At 48.2% G+C, this 14,035-nt stretch overlaps 1 protein-coding gene across 3 annotated transcripts in view; it reads right to left on the bottom strand.

Moving 5' to 3' along the window:
- Positions 1-3,725: 3,725 nt before the first annotated feature.
- Positions 3,726-14,035, bottom strand: part of Wnt5b (Wnt family member 5B) — a 136,085-nt gene continuing 125,775 nt past the window's right edge. For all 3 annotated transcript variants that reach the window (XM_045137209.1, XM_045137207.1, XM_045137208.1), the window contains exons 4-5: positions 11,914-12,206; positions 3,726-5,260 (exon numbers count right to left, since the gene is read on the bottom strand). In XM_045137209.1, the coding sequence (XP_044993144.1) occupies positions 4,802-5,260; positions 11,914-12,206 (752 nt within the window). In that variant the 3' untranslated portion in view covers positions 3,726-4,801. The remainder of the gene's footprint in view (positions 5,261-11,913; positions 12,207-14,035) is intronic.

Here is a 14,035-nt window from a genome sequence, read left to right on the forward strand (position 1 = left end):
ACAAACAAAACCAACCCAGATACCTTTATGTAGCTTTCAGCTCACTGCAGGCTGGTCACTCCCATGCAGTCCAGCCTCTAGGCCCTTGAACATGGTAGGCAAGAGCTCTCCCATAAAGCTACATCACTAGCCCCTTCCCTTTATAGAATGTGTCCCTTCATGAATCCCTAAATTCTGCCCAACTCTTTCTATTGCCCCAGATACTGTGGTTCACGGCTCAGGAACGCTGTAGAGAGCCTCTTGGTGCTTCACTGTGCTTTACGAAGAGCTCTCATTCACATGAGTTCACACTTGGAGGCTACAACATACAGCAAGAATGGCAAGGGCAGGTCTGTTGAAGCTCCCACTTGAATTTCAGATTGTTTTGTTCACAGTGGCTAGCACTGACTGCATGTTCAGTTTTGTGCTAGCCCTTGAGGAAAATGCTTGTGTACATTAACTTATTTAATTCTTCCAAGACTCTCCTGCCATTTTTTTTTTTTATTCACCAGACTGGAGTTTTAAAAAAAAGTCTCCACTTCCCTGAGACTACGGCATGAATTCCAGGTCAGCCTGGGCTAGAGCGAGACACTATCTCGAAAAACCAAAAACAAAAAGAAAGTCTCCACTTCCGCCAGGCATGGTGGCGCACGCCTTTAATCCCAGCACTCAGGTGGGCAGAGGTAGGAGGATCACCGAGAGTTCGAGGCCACCCTGAGACTACATAGCGAATTCCAGGTCAGCCTGGACGAGAGTGAAACCCTACCTTGAAAAAAAAAAAAGTCTCCACTTCCTTGTTTCACACCATGTGGGAGAGTTCTAAAGATCAGATTAAAACTCACAGGATGCCCATGTCCCAACAAACAACCCCCACCACCCTAACCATGCTCATACCAGTCGCCCTAATTAAACTCAGGTGATCACCACAGTGGGCTGGGGTGGGAAGACATGAATGTGGGAGGGTAGGGGAAGACTAATTGGGAAGAAGGGTGGGGGTACCAGGAATGGGACAGTGACAAGAAAAAGCAATGGCAGTATGATCAAAATATATCATGTATATGTATGAGATTGTAAATTTGGTTTTTTTTCAAGGTAGGGTCTCACTCTAGCCCAGGCTGACCTAGAATTCACTATGTAGTCTCAGGGTGGCCTCAAACTCACAGCGATCCTCCTACCTCTGCCTCCTGAGTGCTGGGATTAAAAAGGCGTGAACCACCACACCTGGCAAAAAAATAAAATAAACCCTCAAAGGAGGGTACACTCTTCTTGTTGTCTACTTAATGTTGGCCAGAAGGTGATATCCACCCTCTGATCAGGCCATCATTTTCCCCTGCCATTGTTAAGCTTCCCCTAGAGTAAGCCAAAATAAACCTTTTTCTCACAAGCCGCTCTTGTTGGGTGTTTTCTGCCAGCAATGTGAACCTGACTGCAACAGTAAAATTGGTACCAAGAAGTGAAAAATGGCATCACTACTGCTAGAAACCGCCTGTGTGTCTTTTGGCCTTTTGGAACTGCTTTGCAGGAGGAATGTGGATGAATTTGAAACTTTGACCTAAGAGACTCATGGCAGAGATGTAAGTAGATTGATGGACTATTCTGGTCAGAGTTCAAAGACCTGAATGCAGTGAGAACTATGGACTGTGAGGTTTGGTATATGAGGGTGAGGAAGAGCTTTGTCTGGACTGGGCTAGAAGCAGTTTGTGTGAGAGGCTTCCTGTTATGCCCGTGTCCTGGGAAGTTGTACAGGATTGCATTGTGTAGAAACGGACTGGTGTGAGCAGAGGGATATGGTGCAGAAATAAAATGAAATCTTTTGGCTGAAACTACTGCCCATTCAGCTGCAATTGTTTAAGAGACTACAGTCATTGAGATTAGGCCAGCTGATTTGCACTGGGACAATGCAGTCTTTTGAAGGGGGCTGAATGCTGAAAGAATGTCCTGTTCTTCTAAGTCTGCTTTATTTTTCCATCCCCCCCCACCCCAGATTAACAAATTGGTACCCCACCTGGTACTCTGGAGTATAACAAATATAGGAAAGAGAGGTTCATTGAATTTGCAATATGGTTTTGTATTTTGGAAACAGCCATGGGCAGTGTGAAGCAGGCGTTTTGAATTACCTGTGTGGAGCCCATTGAAACCGTAAGGATGAACCATGGGTTGCAGTGAAGACCCAGCGGGGATTACAGCACTATGAGATGGCAGCTGCCAAGGACAGAACCTAATGAAGTTTTCAGGGACTGTGAGTAGCCTAGCTGGAGGGGCAGAATTAGAACTCCAGAGACCTGTTGCTGGTTAGAATTGACTTGGACCGGGGTTGTAGCTAAGTGGTAGAGCACCTGCCTGGGATGTACAAAGTCCTGTGGAAATGCCCAGTACTTTGATAATAACAAAAACATAAATCAGGGCTGGAGAGATGGCTTAGTGGTTAAGCGCTAGCCTGTGAAGCCTAAGGACCCCGGTTCGAGGCTCAGTTCCCCAGGACCCACATTAGCCAGATGCACAAGGGGCACACGCGTCTGGAGTTTGTTTGCAGTGGCTGGAGACCCTGGCGTGCCCATTCTCTCTCTCTCTAACTGCCTCTTTCTCTCTCTGTCACTCTCAAATAAATAAATAAAATACACAAAATATTTTAAAAAAAAGAATTGACTTGGAGCTACATAGTTTTGATATTTGCCCTGTTTAAATCTCGTATTGGTTAAATATATTTCTTTTCTTAAAATTTTCAAGGTAGGGTGTCGTTCTAGCCGAGACTGGCCTGGAATCCACTATGTAGTCTCAGGGTGGCCTCAATCTCTCGGCGATCCTTGTAGCTCTGACTCTCAAGTGCTGGGATTAAAGGCGGGCACCACCATGCCTGGTGATGCAGTCAGGTTTGCATTGCTGGTAGAAATCACCCAACCAAGAGCAGCTTGTGGGGAAAAAGAGGTTTATTTTTGGCTTAGGCTACACCTAAGTTTATGGGAGACACCACAATCAAACCACACCTGGCTTCAGTTGAATATTTCTTTGCTATGCCCAAAAGTTGGACTGAATACATTGCACTTTATATCAACGATGATCAGTTTATGGGAGCCAAGAGCAGAAAGTGGTGGTTTGATTCAGTTGTCTCTCCTAAACTTATGTGTTCTGAATGATAGGTCCTCAGCTGGTGGCAATTTGGAAATTGAAGCTTCCTGGAAACAACGTACTGTTGGGGGAAGGTTTATGGGTGTTATAGCCAGCTTCCCCCCTTGCCAGGGTTGGGCACATTTTCCTGTTGCTATTGTCCACCTGATGTTGGCCAGGAGGTGATGTCCACCCTCTCTGCTCATACCATCTTTTCCCCTGCCATCATGGAGCTTCCCTTAGAGTCTGTAAGCCAAAATAGACCCTTCCTCCAACCCCCCCTCCCACAAAAGAAAACCCTGAAAGGAGGGTTAGGGGTGTAGCTTAGTGGTAGAGTTTTTTGTTGAGCATACAGGAAACTCTGTATTTTGTCCCCAGTACTAGAGAAAACAAAGGAGGAAGAGGAGGAGGAGGCAGAGAAAATCCAACCCCACCACTTGGCTTGGAGAAGGATTACACCAAATAGTGAGAAAGTCAGCATGCAGAGGAGTTTGGGTAATCCTAGTCTTTGAAGGAAAGGTCTACTCCAGGCTAGGGTGTGGCCCAATGGAGGAGCACTTGTGTAGCATGTAGGAACCCCTGGGTTCTAAGCTCAGTACCCAAAATGAAGCAAAATATCAAAGGAGACTCACAAAAGGTAATTATGTGCCCAAAGAAAAGGAGACAGACCTCGGTGGGTGTTTTATGTCTGGGAGACAATGTACATCTGGGCAGAGATAACAAGACAGGTCTAAGGCAGCTGGACCTGATCTGCCAGGTCCCCCTTGCTGGAGAAGTGACAGCAGCAGAGGCCGTGGTCTCCTGTCCCCTGTAGGAGGGCGGTGCAACATGCACCTGGCCCTGAGTCACAGCCCAGGTACCGACACTGTGGTCACATCTGGCACGTAAAATGACCCCTTTCCTCTTGGTACCGGAGCTTGTGAACGTCAGAGGAAGGGTCTCACTGAAATGCAGGCCCAGAGTCCAGAGAGGTGTAGATCCCTCTGCAATCACTACGTAAGTGACATGGGATGTCTCTTCACATGAGGGAAGGAGCCTTTCCTGCAAGTATTTCCTATGATGAGAGAAAAAGCAAGTGTTGCTTCCTTTACTGACGTCATCACCTGGACCACCATGAGGATTTCAGCAAGATCCTCCCCACCTTCCACAGGGCCTCCTGGCCAGGGTTATGGGACATTCATTTCCCCCAAAAGGACTCCAGAAATAAGATCATCTTCACCTAAACACCGTCTTTCTTCTGGAGGGCATGTGGATAGGCAGTTCTGTGTTCCTATGTCCTGACAGTCCTTGCCAGAGAGCAGGAAAAAAAAGAAGCCTTTTTTCCTCCCACAGCGGGCAGAGTACCAGCAAAGCCCAGTCCTTTAAAAGCAAAAGCGCCAGTCTTTAAATAAGCGTGTCCCTTTCCGTTTTCTTCTGTTCATTATCTACCATCCATCCATTTCTTTATACAAATATAAAATATATTTAGATATATTTATATAATATAGACCTTTTTTTTTTTTTCTGTTTTGTTTTTGAGACAGGGTTTCACGAAGCCCAGGCTGGTCTTGAATTCACTGCGCGGCTGAGGATGAATAGAAGAATTCTTACCCTCCAGCGCACCCCCCCCCCCCCGCCACACCTCCCCGAATGTGGGATGACAGGAACGCACCCCCATGCCAGGTTTGCGTAATGGAGACGTCTGGGAAGCAGAGGGAGGGTTGCAGAGGAGGCGCGGTTATTTACACACATACTGGTCAACGATCTCAGTGCACTTTTTGCACCTGACAAAGCAGCACCAGTGGAACTTGCAGTGGCAGCGCTCCACCTGGACGCTCTTGAACCTGTCATAGCCGCGGCCGCAGCACATGAGCTCGCAGCCGTCCATGCCCTCGGAGGTCTTGTTGCAGAGGCGGCCCTGGGTGCCCAGGGAGCCCGTGGTCGCGTTGCGCAGGCAGTAGTCGGGGCTGGGGTCCACGTAGACCAGGTCCTCCGGGGTGGGCTGGTTGAAGCGGCTGTTGACTAACTCCAGCTTGCCCTGGCGGGTGACGCGCATGGCCGCGGCGCCGTCGTACTTCTCCTTCAGTCGGTCTCCCACCTTGCGGAACTCGGCCAGCTGAAGCCAGCAGGTCTTGAGGCTGCAGGACCCTGAGACGCCATGACATTTGCAGGCGACATCGGCCATCGTATACACAGCCTGAAGGAAGAGAAAGACAATTTAAAAAAAAAAAGAATTGCTGGGCTGGAGAAATGGCTTAGTGGTTAAGGTACTTGCCAACAAAGCCAAAGGTCCCAAGTTTGATTCCCCGAGACCCACAGAAGCAAGATGCACAAGGAGGCGCGCATATCTAGGGTTCTGCTTGCAGCGGCTGGAGGCCCTGGTGTACCCATTCTCTGTCTCTCTGCCTATTTTTTTTTTTTTCTCTCTCTCAAATAAATAAAGAAAAATTAAAAGGAGAACTGCTGGCGGGCAAGGTCAACAACATGGATAGAGTAGCCATGGGGCTGGCTCACTGGGAAGAGTAATAGGTTTTCAAACATCCAGAGACTTTTCCAGGCTCCCCAGGAGCTCGGATGGGAAGCAGATCCAGAAACCTGGCCTTGATCACCAGGGAGGCAGAGCAACATGTTCTTATCCACGAAGGGTCAGTCAATATGCACAGAGGACATTCCCCTGTCTACCTTGTTCATTGCATATTCCATGCAATGTACTACAGGAAATGTGCCACTTTCGTAAACAGGAAAGTCCATCTTACTATTTTTATTTATTTGTTTGTTTATTTTGGTTTTTTGAAGTAGGGTCTCCCTCTAGCCCAGGATGACTTGGAATGCACTATGTAGTCTCAGGGTGGCCTTGAACTCACAGTGATCCTCCTACCTCTGCCTCCGGAGTGCTGGGATTAAAGGTGTATGTTACCATACCTGGCTTATGTTTTTTGTTTTTTTTTTTAAGTTTTTCAAGGTAGGGTCTCCCTCTAGCCCAGGCTGACCTGGAATTCACTATGGAGTCTCAGGGTGGCCTTGAACACATGGCAATCCTCCTACCTCTGCCTCCAGAGTGCTGGGATTAAAGGCATGTACCACCACACCTGGTTTTGGCTTATGAACTCCAGACACATGCACTACCTTGTGCTTCTGGTTTACATAGGTCCTAGGGAATCAAACTTGGGTCCTCTGGCTTTGCAGGCAAGCACCTTAACCAAGCCATCTCTCCAACACTGTATTTGTTTTATTTTTGTTTTGTTTTGGTTTTTGATTTTTTGAAATAGGGTCTTACTCTAACTCAGGCTGACCTGGAATTCGTTATGGAGTTTCAGGGTGGCCTCGAACTCATGGCAACCCTCCTGCCTCTGCCTCTCGAGTGCTGGGATTAAAGGCGTGTGAGGTGTGCATCACCACACTCAGCTTGTATTTGTTTCTTTTTTTAATTTATTTTGTTCATTTTTATTTATTTATTTGAGAGTGACAGAGAGAGAAAGAGGCAGACATATAGAGAGAATGGGCATGCCAGGGCTTCCAGCCACTGCAAACGAACTCCAGATGTGTGCGCCCCCTTGTGCATCTGGGTAACGTGGGTCCTGGGGAATCGAGCCATGAACCAGGGTCCTTAGGCTTCACAGGCAAGCACTTAACCACTAAACCATCTCTCCAGCCCTTTATTTGTTTTTTTGAGGTAGGGTTTTGCTCAAGCCCAGGGTGACCTGGAATTCAATTCATAGCCTCAAGGTGAACTTAAACTCATGGCAACCCTCCTACCTCTGCCTCCTAAGTGCTGGGATTAAAGATGGGTTTGGTGTATCACCAAACCCAGCTGAATTTATTTTTTAAAAGGAGGTGGGGATAGAGAGATGGCTTTGCAGTTAAGGCATTTGCCTACAAAGCCAAAGGGCCCACATTCGATTCCCGAGGACCTACCTTAGCCAGATGCACAAGGTGGCGCATGTGTCTGGAGTTGGTTTTCAATGGTGGGAGGCCCTGGAGCACCCATTCTCTCTCCCTCCCACTTCCTCTCCATTTTACACACACACACACACACACACACACGCTGGAGAGATGGCTTAGTGGTTAAGGCATTTGCCTATAAAGCCAAAGGGCCCAGGTCCAGTTCCCCAGAACCCATGTGAGCCAGATGCAAAAGGTGGCACATGCATCTGGAGTTCATTTGCAGTGGTTGCAAGCCCTGGCACACCCATTCTCTCTCTGTGTCTCTCTCAAATAAATAAATGAAACTAATACATTTTTTTAAAAGAGTCCATTAAAAAAAAAAAAAAAGAATCCAGTCATTTCACAAGCTGGTATGGCTTTGGTTAGTTAAAAGACCTGTTCCCCAATCCACCAGCAGGTATGGGGACACATGCCTTAGGTTAAGGTAGTAGGATTTGTGAGTTGAGGCTAGCCTCAGGCTACAGAGTGAGTTCCAGATCAGCCTTAGTACAGAGAAACCCTGTTTTGCAAGAAACAAAAATCCCCCATCCTACTCAATGCCCCAAGTATTGAATGGTCTCTTTTCTAGCGTTGCCAGTCAGTTTTCAGAAGTCTCCTGTGAGCCATCATACTTGTAAGCAAGACCACCTAGCTTCCCTCACATTCTGTGGGTGGATGGTGTATGTGGGAAGGAAGGGGGTTAGACCCGTGCAACAGGAGCAGCTCAGGGAAGCTACTGTATGGAATCCATTCCAGTCACCGAACCTCAGCAATGTGGAAAGGACTTGAGGTTGGGTCACACTGAAACACAATTATAATGTGAGAGTTGTTCAGAAAGCTGCTTACAAAATGCCTTTCGCTGGGCGCAGTGGCGCACGCCTTTAATCTCGGCACTTGGGAGGCAGAGGTAGGAGGAGCGCTGTGAGTTCCAAGTCAGGCGGGGCTAGACTGCCTTGAAAAAGAAAACAAAACACAAAGTGCTTTTCGATGAAAGTATAATGATGCATTAGTGCTGGCAGCTGTTCTACCAGTACAGATGGCAGGGTAAAAATGCGCATCTAGGCTACAGCAAGACTCTACCTCGAAAAACAAAACAAAACAATGCACACTTTGGATGGCTCAGCAGTTATGGTGCTTGCCTATAAAACCTTACAACCCAGGTTTGATTCCACAGTACCTACATAAGCCAGATGTGCATGGTGGTGCATGTGCCTGAAGTTCGTTTGCAGAGGCTGGAAGCCCTGGCACACCCATTCTCTCTACCTGTCTCATTCTCAATAAATAAATAAAACGCACACCTGAGCCTAGCAAGTGGCACATGTCTTTAATCCCTGCACTGTGGGGAACAAGGCAGTATGATCACTGTGACTTCTGGGCCAGTCTGGGCTACAGAGTGAGTATCTAAGTCAGCTTGGACTAGAGTAAGACCCTGCTTCAAACCAAAAGGGCTGGAGAGATGGCTCAGCAGTAAAGGCACTTGCCTGCCAAGTCTAACAACTCGGGTTCAATTCCTCACTGCTCATGTAAAGTAGGCTGCACAGAGTGGTGCATGTATCTCGTGTTCGTTTATAGCGGCTGGAGGCCCCGGAACACCCATTCTGTCTGTCTTTCCACCTCCCTCCTTTTTTTTTTTTTAATTTGGTTTTTCAAGGTAGGGTCTCACTCTAGCCCAGGCTGACCTGGAACTCACTCAGCTATATTCTCAGGGTGGCTTCAAACTCATGGCAATTCTCCTACCTCTGCTTCCCAGAGTGCTGGGATTAAAGGCATGCGCCACCACCTAACTCCCCTCCTTGAAACTAAATAGCAAGGATGTATTTTATGTTCATATTTATTTATTTATTTGAGAGTGACAGAGAGAGAGAGGGAGAGACACAGATAGAGAGAGAATGAGCACACCAGGGCTTCCAGCCTCTGCAAACGAACTCCAGATGCGTGCGCCCCCTTGTGCATCTGGCTAACGTGGGTCCTGGGGAATTGAGCCTCGAACCGGGGTCCTTAGGCTTCACAGGCAAGCGCTTAACCGCTAAGCCATCTCTCCAGCCCAAGGATGTATTTTATCCAGGGTCTCTCTTAGATTTTTTTTTAATTTTTAATTTTTATTTATTTGATAGAGAAAGAGGCAGAGAGAGATAGAGAATGGGCGCGCCAGGGCCTCCAGCCACTGCAAATGAACTCCAGATGCGTAAGTCCCCTTGTGCATCTGGCGAAGGTGGGTCCTGGGGAATCAAGCCTTGAACCAGGGTCCTTAGGCTTCACAGGCAAGTGCTTAACCGCTAAGCCATCTCTCCAGCCCATCTCTTTGATTTCTTTTCAAGAGTTCCTAGATTGTACCTATATTCAGTGCTGAGCAGAGACCACTGCCAGGTGCAAGAAACAATGTAACCAGCTCATAGACTGCCTCAAAAACTCTTTCTGAATTTCCTTTTACTGATAGAGAACTATGCCTATAACTTTATGGTAGAGAAACTGAGAGTCTAAGGAGTCTTGCAACCCAGTGAGGGCCATCCACAAGGGCACCAGAAGGGTAATGGGTTCTGTATTCCAATCTTACAGCTTATGGAAGTTCAGGGTGGAGAGGCAGGGAGGCACAAGGTGGGACTGACATACCCTCCCAATAAAAACTTCAAAGACCGGGTCTAGAGGGCTGCAGAAATGGCTCAGTGGTAAAGGTGCTTGCTTGCAGAACCTGACAATCTGCGTTTGATTCCCCAGTACCCATGTAAAGCCAGATGCGCAAAATGACACAGGTGTCTGGAGTTCATTTGCAGTGGCAAGAGGCCCTGGTGTTCCTATTCTCTCTCCCTCTCTTGCTTTCTGCTTACAAATAAAAAAAAAAAAGGTTTTTTTAAAGTAGGGGTGTGGCTGGAGAGATGGCTTAACAACTGCTTGCCTGCAAAGCCTAAGGACCCAGGTTTCAATTCCCCAGTACCCACATAAAGCCAGATGCACAAGGTTGTGCATACATCTGGAGTTCATTTGCAGTGGCTAGAGGCCCTGGCACAGGTGAGCTCCTGCTTTAGAAAAATAAATAAATAAATAAAAAGCTGGGTGTGGTGGTACATGCCTTTTAATCCCAGCACTTGGGAGGCAGAGGTAGGAGGATCACTGTGAGTTCGAGGCCACCCTGAGACTACGTAGTGAATTCCAGGTCAGCCTAGGCTCAAGCGAGACCCTACCTCGAAAATCAAAAAGAAAAAAAAGTTTTAGTCCTTCGAAATACTAAATTCCTCTCCCAGATTTATCTTATAATGTCACACTGTGTATTTGACAGAAATGTCACCAAGATTAGGCACAAGGCTAATACTTAGAAACTCAACTGGGGCTGGAGAGATGACTCAATGGTTAAAGGTGCCTGCTTGCAAAGTCTGTCTGCCAGCCTGGGTTCAATACCCCAGCTCCCATGTAAAGCCAAACTCAAAAAGTGGCATGTGTATCTGGCTTTCATTTGCAGCAGCAAGAGACCGTGATTCACCCAAGTACACACCCTATATACACGCACACACCACACGCACACAAATAAGACTACATAGTGAATTCCAGGTCAGCCTGGGCTATGAAGAGACCCTACCTCAACCCCTCCCCCCAATAAAGTGGGGAGTAGACCAAAAATGAAAAGAAAAAAACCCCTCATGTAACCAAGCAGCACCAGCCTGGTAGAGCCTGGGACGGAGCTCTCAGAAGCTGTGAAAAGCTGGCAAAGCTTGCCTAGACTTACTGTCAAAGATGTCGTGTCAGATCCCTGATAATCTATCGAGGTAGGGTCTCACTCTAGCCCAGGCTGACCTGGAATTCACTCTGTAGTCTCAAGGTGGCCTCGAACTCACGGTGATTCTCCTAACCTCTGCCTCCCGAGTGCAGGGATTAAAGGTACGCACGCCACCATGACCAGCTCGGATCTGATTTTAAAGTACTAGTCCTGGTATTTTCACTACTGTAGGATTCCTTGGAGGTCTTTCTGGGCAGCACAATGGTGACTGATGGCTGCAGTGACTTGTGGAGAGGTTAAAAAAAAAATAGAGGGGAATGCCAGGCGTAGTGGCGCACACCTTTAATCCCAGCACTCGGGAGGCAGAAGGTAGGAGGATCGCCGTGAGTTCGAAGCCACCCTGGGACTATTGAGTGAATTTCAGGTCAGTCTGGAATAGAGTGAGACCCTACCTCGAAAAACAACAACAAAAATAAAATAAAATAAAAATAGAGGGGAAAAGAATTCCTAATGGTGGGGTACATGAGAACGCACACCTCCCAAGGTAGCTACTGGCTGCTGGGAGTCAATATCGGCCATCTGTTGCCCCCTCTAGTAGGGAGGATTGTTCAAATCCTGTTTGAGGGAGATGGTTCAGTGGACACAAGTGCTTTGTGCTCAAGCACGAGGGTCCTGAGACTTCTGGATCAGTTCCCCAGCATACACAGCTGCACACGGCCACACATATCTGTCCCGCAGTCTTGTGGTGCACAGAGACCCGAGAATCAACCAGTGCTTTCGAGAAACCTCGGCTCCACGTTCAGAGACCAGAGTCGCAAGGAAGTTAGTGAAAATGCACAGATGAGCCTAGAGAACACCCAACACTCTCATCTGGTGTGCCTGCGAGTGAATCTGCACGTGCAGGTGCATACACACACACACACACACACACACATCATACACACTACACACACAACAAACACACAATAAACATGGCTGGATGTGGTGGCACAGGCCTTTAATCTCCACTGAGGGAAGGGGAAAGCCATGAGTTCCAGGTCAGCCTGGACTAGCATGAGACACTGCCGCAGACAAAAAAAACAAAACAAACAAGGAATAAAAGCAAAAGAAAGCAGGGAAACAATACCAACCAAAGTGCCAACCCCACATGTGCGCTGGTAAGGGGGGTGGCTAGCTCAAATGCTGAGGGCACGCAGATCAGCCCAGGGGCAGCTTACCCGGCGGCCAGCCTCGTTGTTCTGCAGGTTCATGAGCGCTCGGCCCTGCTCCTCCGACCCCTTGGCGAAGTTCTTTTCCCGCTCCCGGGCATCCACGAACTCCTTGGCAAAGCGGTAGCCGTATTCCACGTTGTCCCCGCAGCCACCCCACAGCCAGTCCCGCGGCAGCTCCTTGGGCCGCGCAGCCCGGCTGCAGCCGCAGGTAGACAGCTCACCCTCGCGGCAGGCTCGGCTGATGGCGTTCACCACGCCGGCGGCGCTCACGGCATAGGTGAAGGCAGTCTCCCGGCTGCCTACAAGAGGGAACAAACGGTGGCAGGAAGGTCACCCTCCTCCTCCTCCTCCTCCTCCTCCTCCTCCTCCTCCTCCTCGGCCTTTCCTTTCCTTCCCTCCAGCCTGGGGTTCCCACTGCACAGATGGTTAGAAACTTCTCTTTACCATGCATCCTTGCTTCCCCCTGCCTTCAGGCCCTAGGCCACCCTGGCCCATACCCTGTCCACTGCAGAGCTTATAAGACTCTACATTTGGGCTGGAGAAATGGCTTAGCGGTTAAGCGCTTGTCTGTGAAGCCTAAGGACCCCGGTTCGAGGCTCGATTCTCCAGGACCCACGTAAGCCAGATGCACAAGGGGGCGCACACGTCTGGAGTTCGTTTGCAGTGGCTGGAAGCCCTGGCGCGCCCATTCTCTCTCTCTCTCTACCTCTTTCTGTCTCTGTCACTCTCAAATAAATAAATAAAAATGAACAACAACAACAAAAGACTCTACATTTGTTCCTAGAGGAAGCACTAAGCAGAGGGAGAATGGCCTTCCTGGAGTTTATGGGCCCCGTGGGACTAACAGATGGGACTTAGGGTATCATGGGGCCAACAGCACAGCTTAGCAAGAATTTCTTCTCCTTCAGACACATTTTCTTTTCTTTTCTTTTCTTTTTTATTTTTTTGAGGTAGGGTTTCACTCTACCTCAGGCTGAGAAAAGAAAAAAAAATAAGTGTCTCAGACCCAGGCATGGTGGCACATGCCTTTAACCCCAGCACTCATGAGGCAGAGGTAGAATCGCTATGAGTTCGAGGCTACGTAGTGAATTCCAGGTCAGCCTGGGCTAGCTAGAGGGAGGCTCTACCTTGAGAAACCAAAAATAAATAAAATAAAATAAAAATTCCCATGAGGGCGAGGAAGATAGTTCATTGGTTAAAGGTGCTTGCTACCAAAGCCTGCCATCCACATGTTCAATTCCCTAGGGCCTACATAAAGCCAGACACACAAAGTGGTACATGCATCTAGAGTTCATTTACAGTGGCAAGAGGCCCTGATGTGCCCATTCTGTCTGTCTGCCTCAAATTAAAAAAAAAAAAAAAAAAAAATTAAGCCAGGCGTGATGGCACACGCCTTTAATCCCAGCACTCAGGAAGCAGAGGTAGGAGGATCGTTGTGAGTTCGAGGCCACCCTGAGACTACATAGTGAATTCCAGGTCAGCCTGGACTACACTGAGACCTTACCTCAACAAAACAAAACAAAACAGAAAAAAATTAAATTTAAATTCCCCATTTTCGCCAGGTGTGGTGGTACACGCCTTTAATCCCAGCATTTGGGAGGCACAGTTAGGAGGATCAGTAAGAGTTCAACGCCAGCCTGGAGCTAGAGTTCCAGATCAGCCTGGGCTAGAGTGAGACTCTACCTTGAAAAAAACAACAAAATTCCCTCTCTGTGGTCTGGCTTGGGTCACGAGGACATGGTCAAATGCACTAAGAAGGCCAGCATCATCAGTAAGTACGGGACCCACTCAGGTGCCTGCCTCCAGAAAATGGTGAAGAAAACTGAAATCAGCCAGCATGCCAAGTACACTTGCCCCTCTGTGGCAAAACCAAGATGAAGCGATGGGCATTTAGCACTGGAATTGCTGCACGCAAACGGTGGCTGGCGGGGCCTGGGCCTACAACACAACCTCTATTGTCGCAGTCACGTCTGCCATCAGAAAACTAAAGGAACGGAGTGACCCATAGGAGCCCTTTCATTTGAGACATCCCCAGCCTGAAACAAATGGGACAATTTATGTAACAACAACAAAAATTCCATGACAGCTGGGTGTGATGGCTACGTCTTTAACGCCAGCACTCAGGAAG

The sequence above is a fragment of the Jaculus jaculus genome, chromosome 18 (assembly GCF_020740685.1).
Source record: "Jaculus jaculus isolate mJacJac1 chromosome 18, mJacJac1.mat.Y.cur, whole genome shotgun sequence".
Taxonomy (NCBI): Eukaryota; Metazoa; Chordata; class Mammalia; order Rodentia; family Dipodidae; genus Jaculus; species Jaculus jaculus.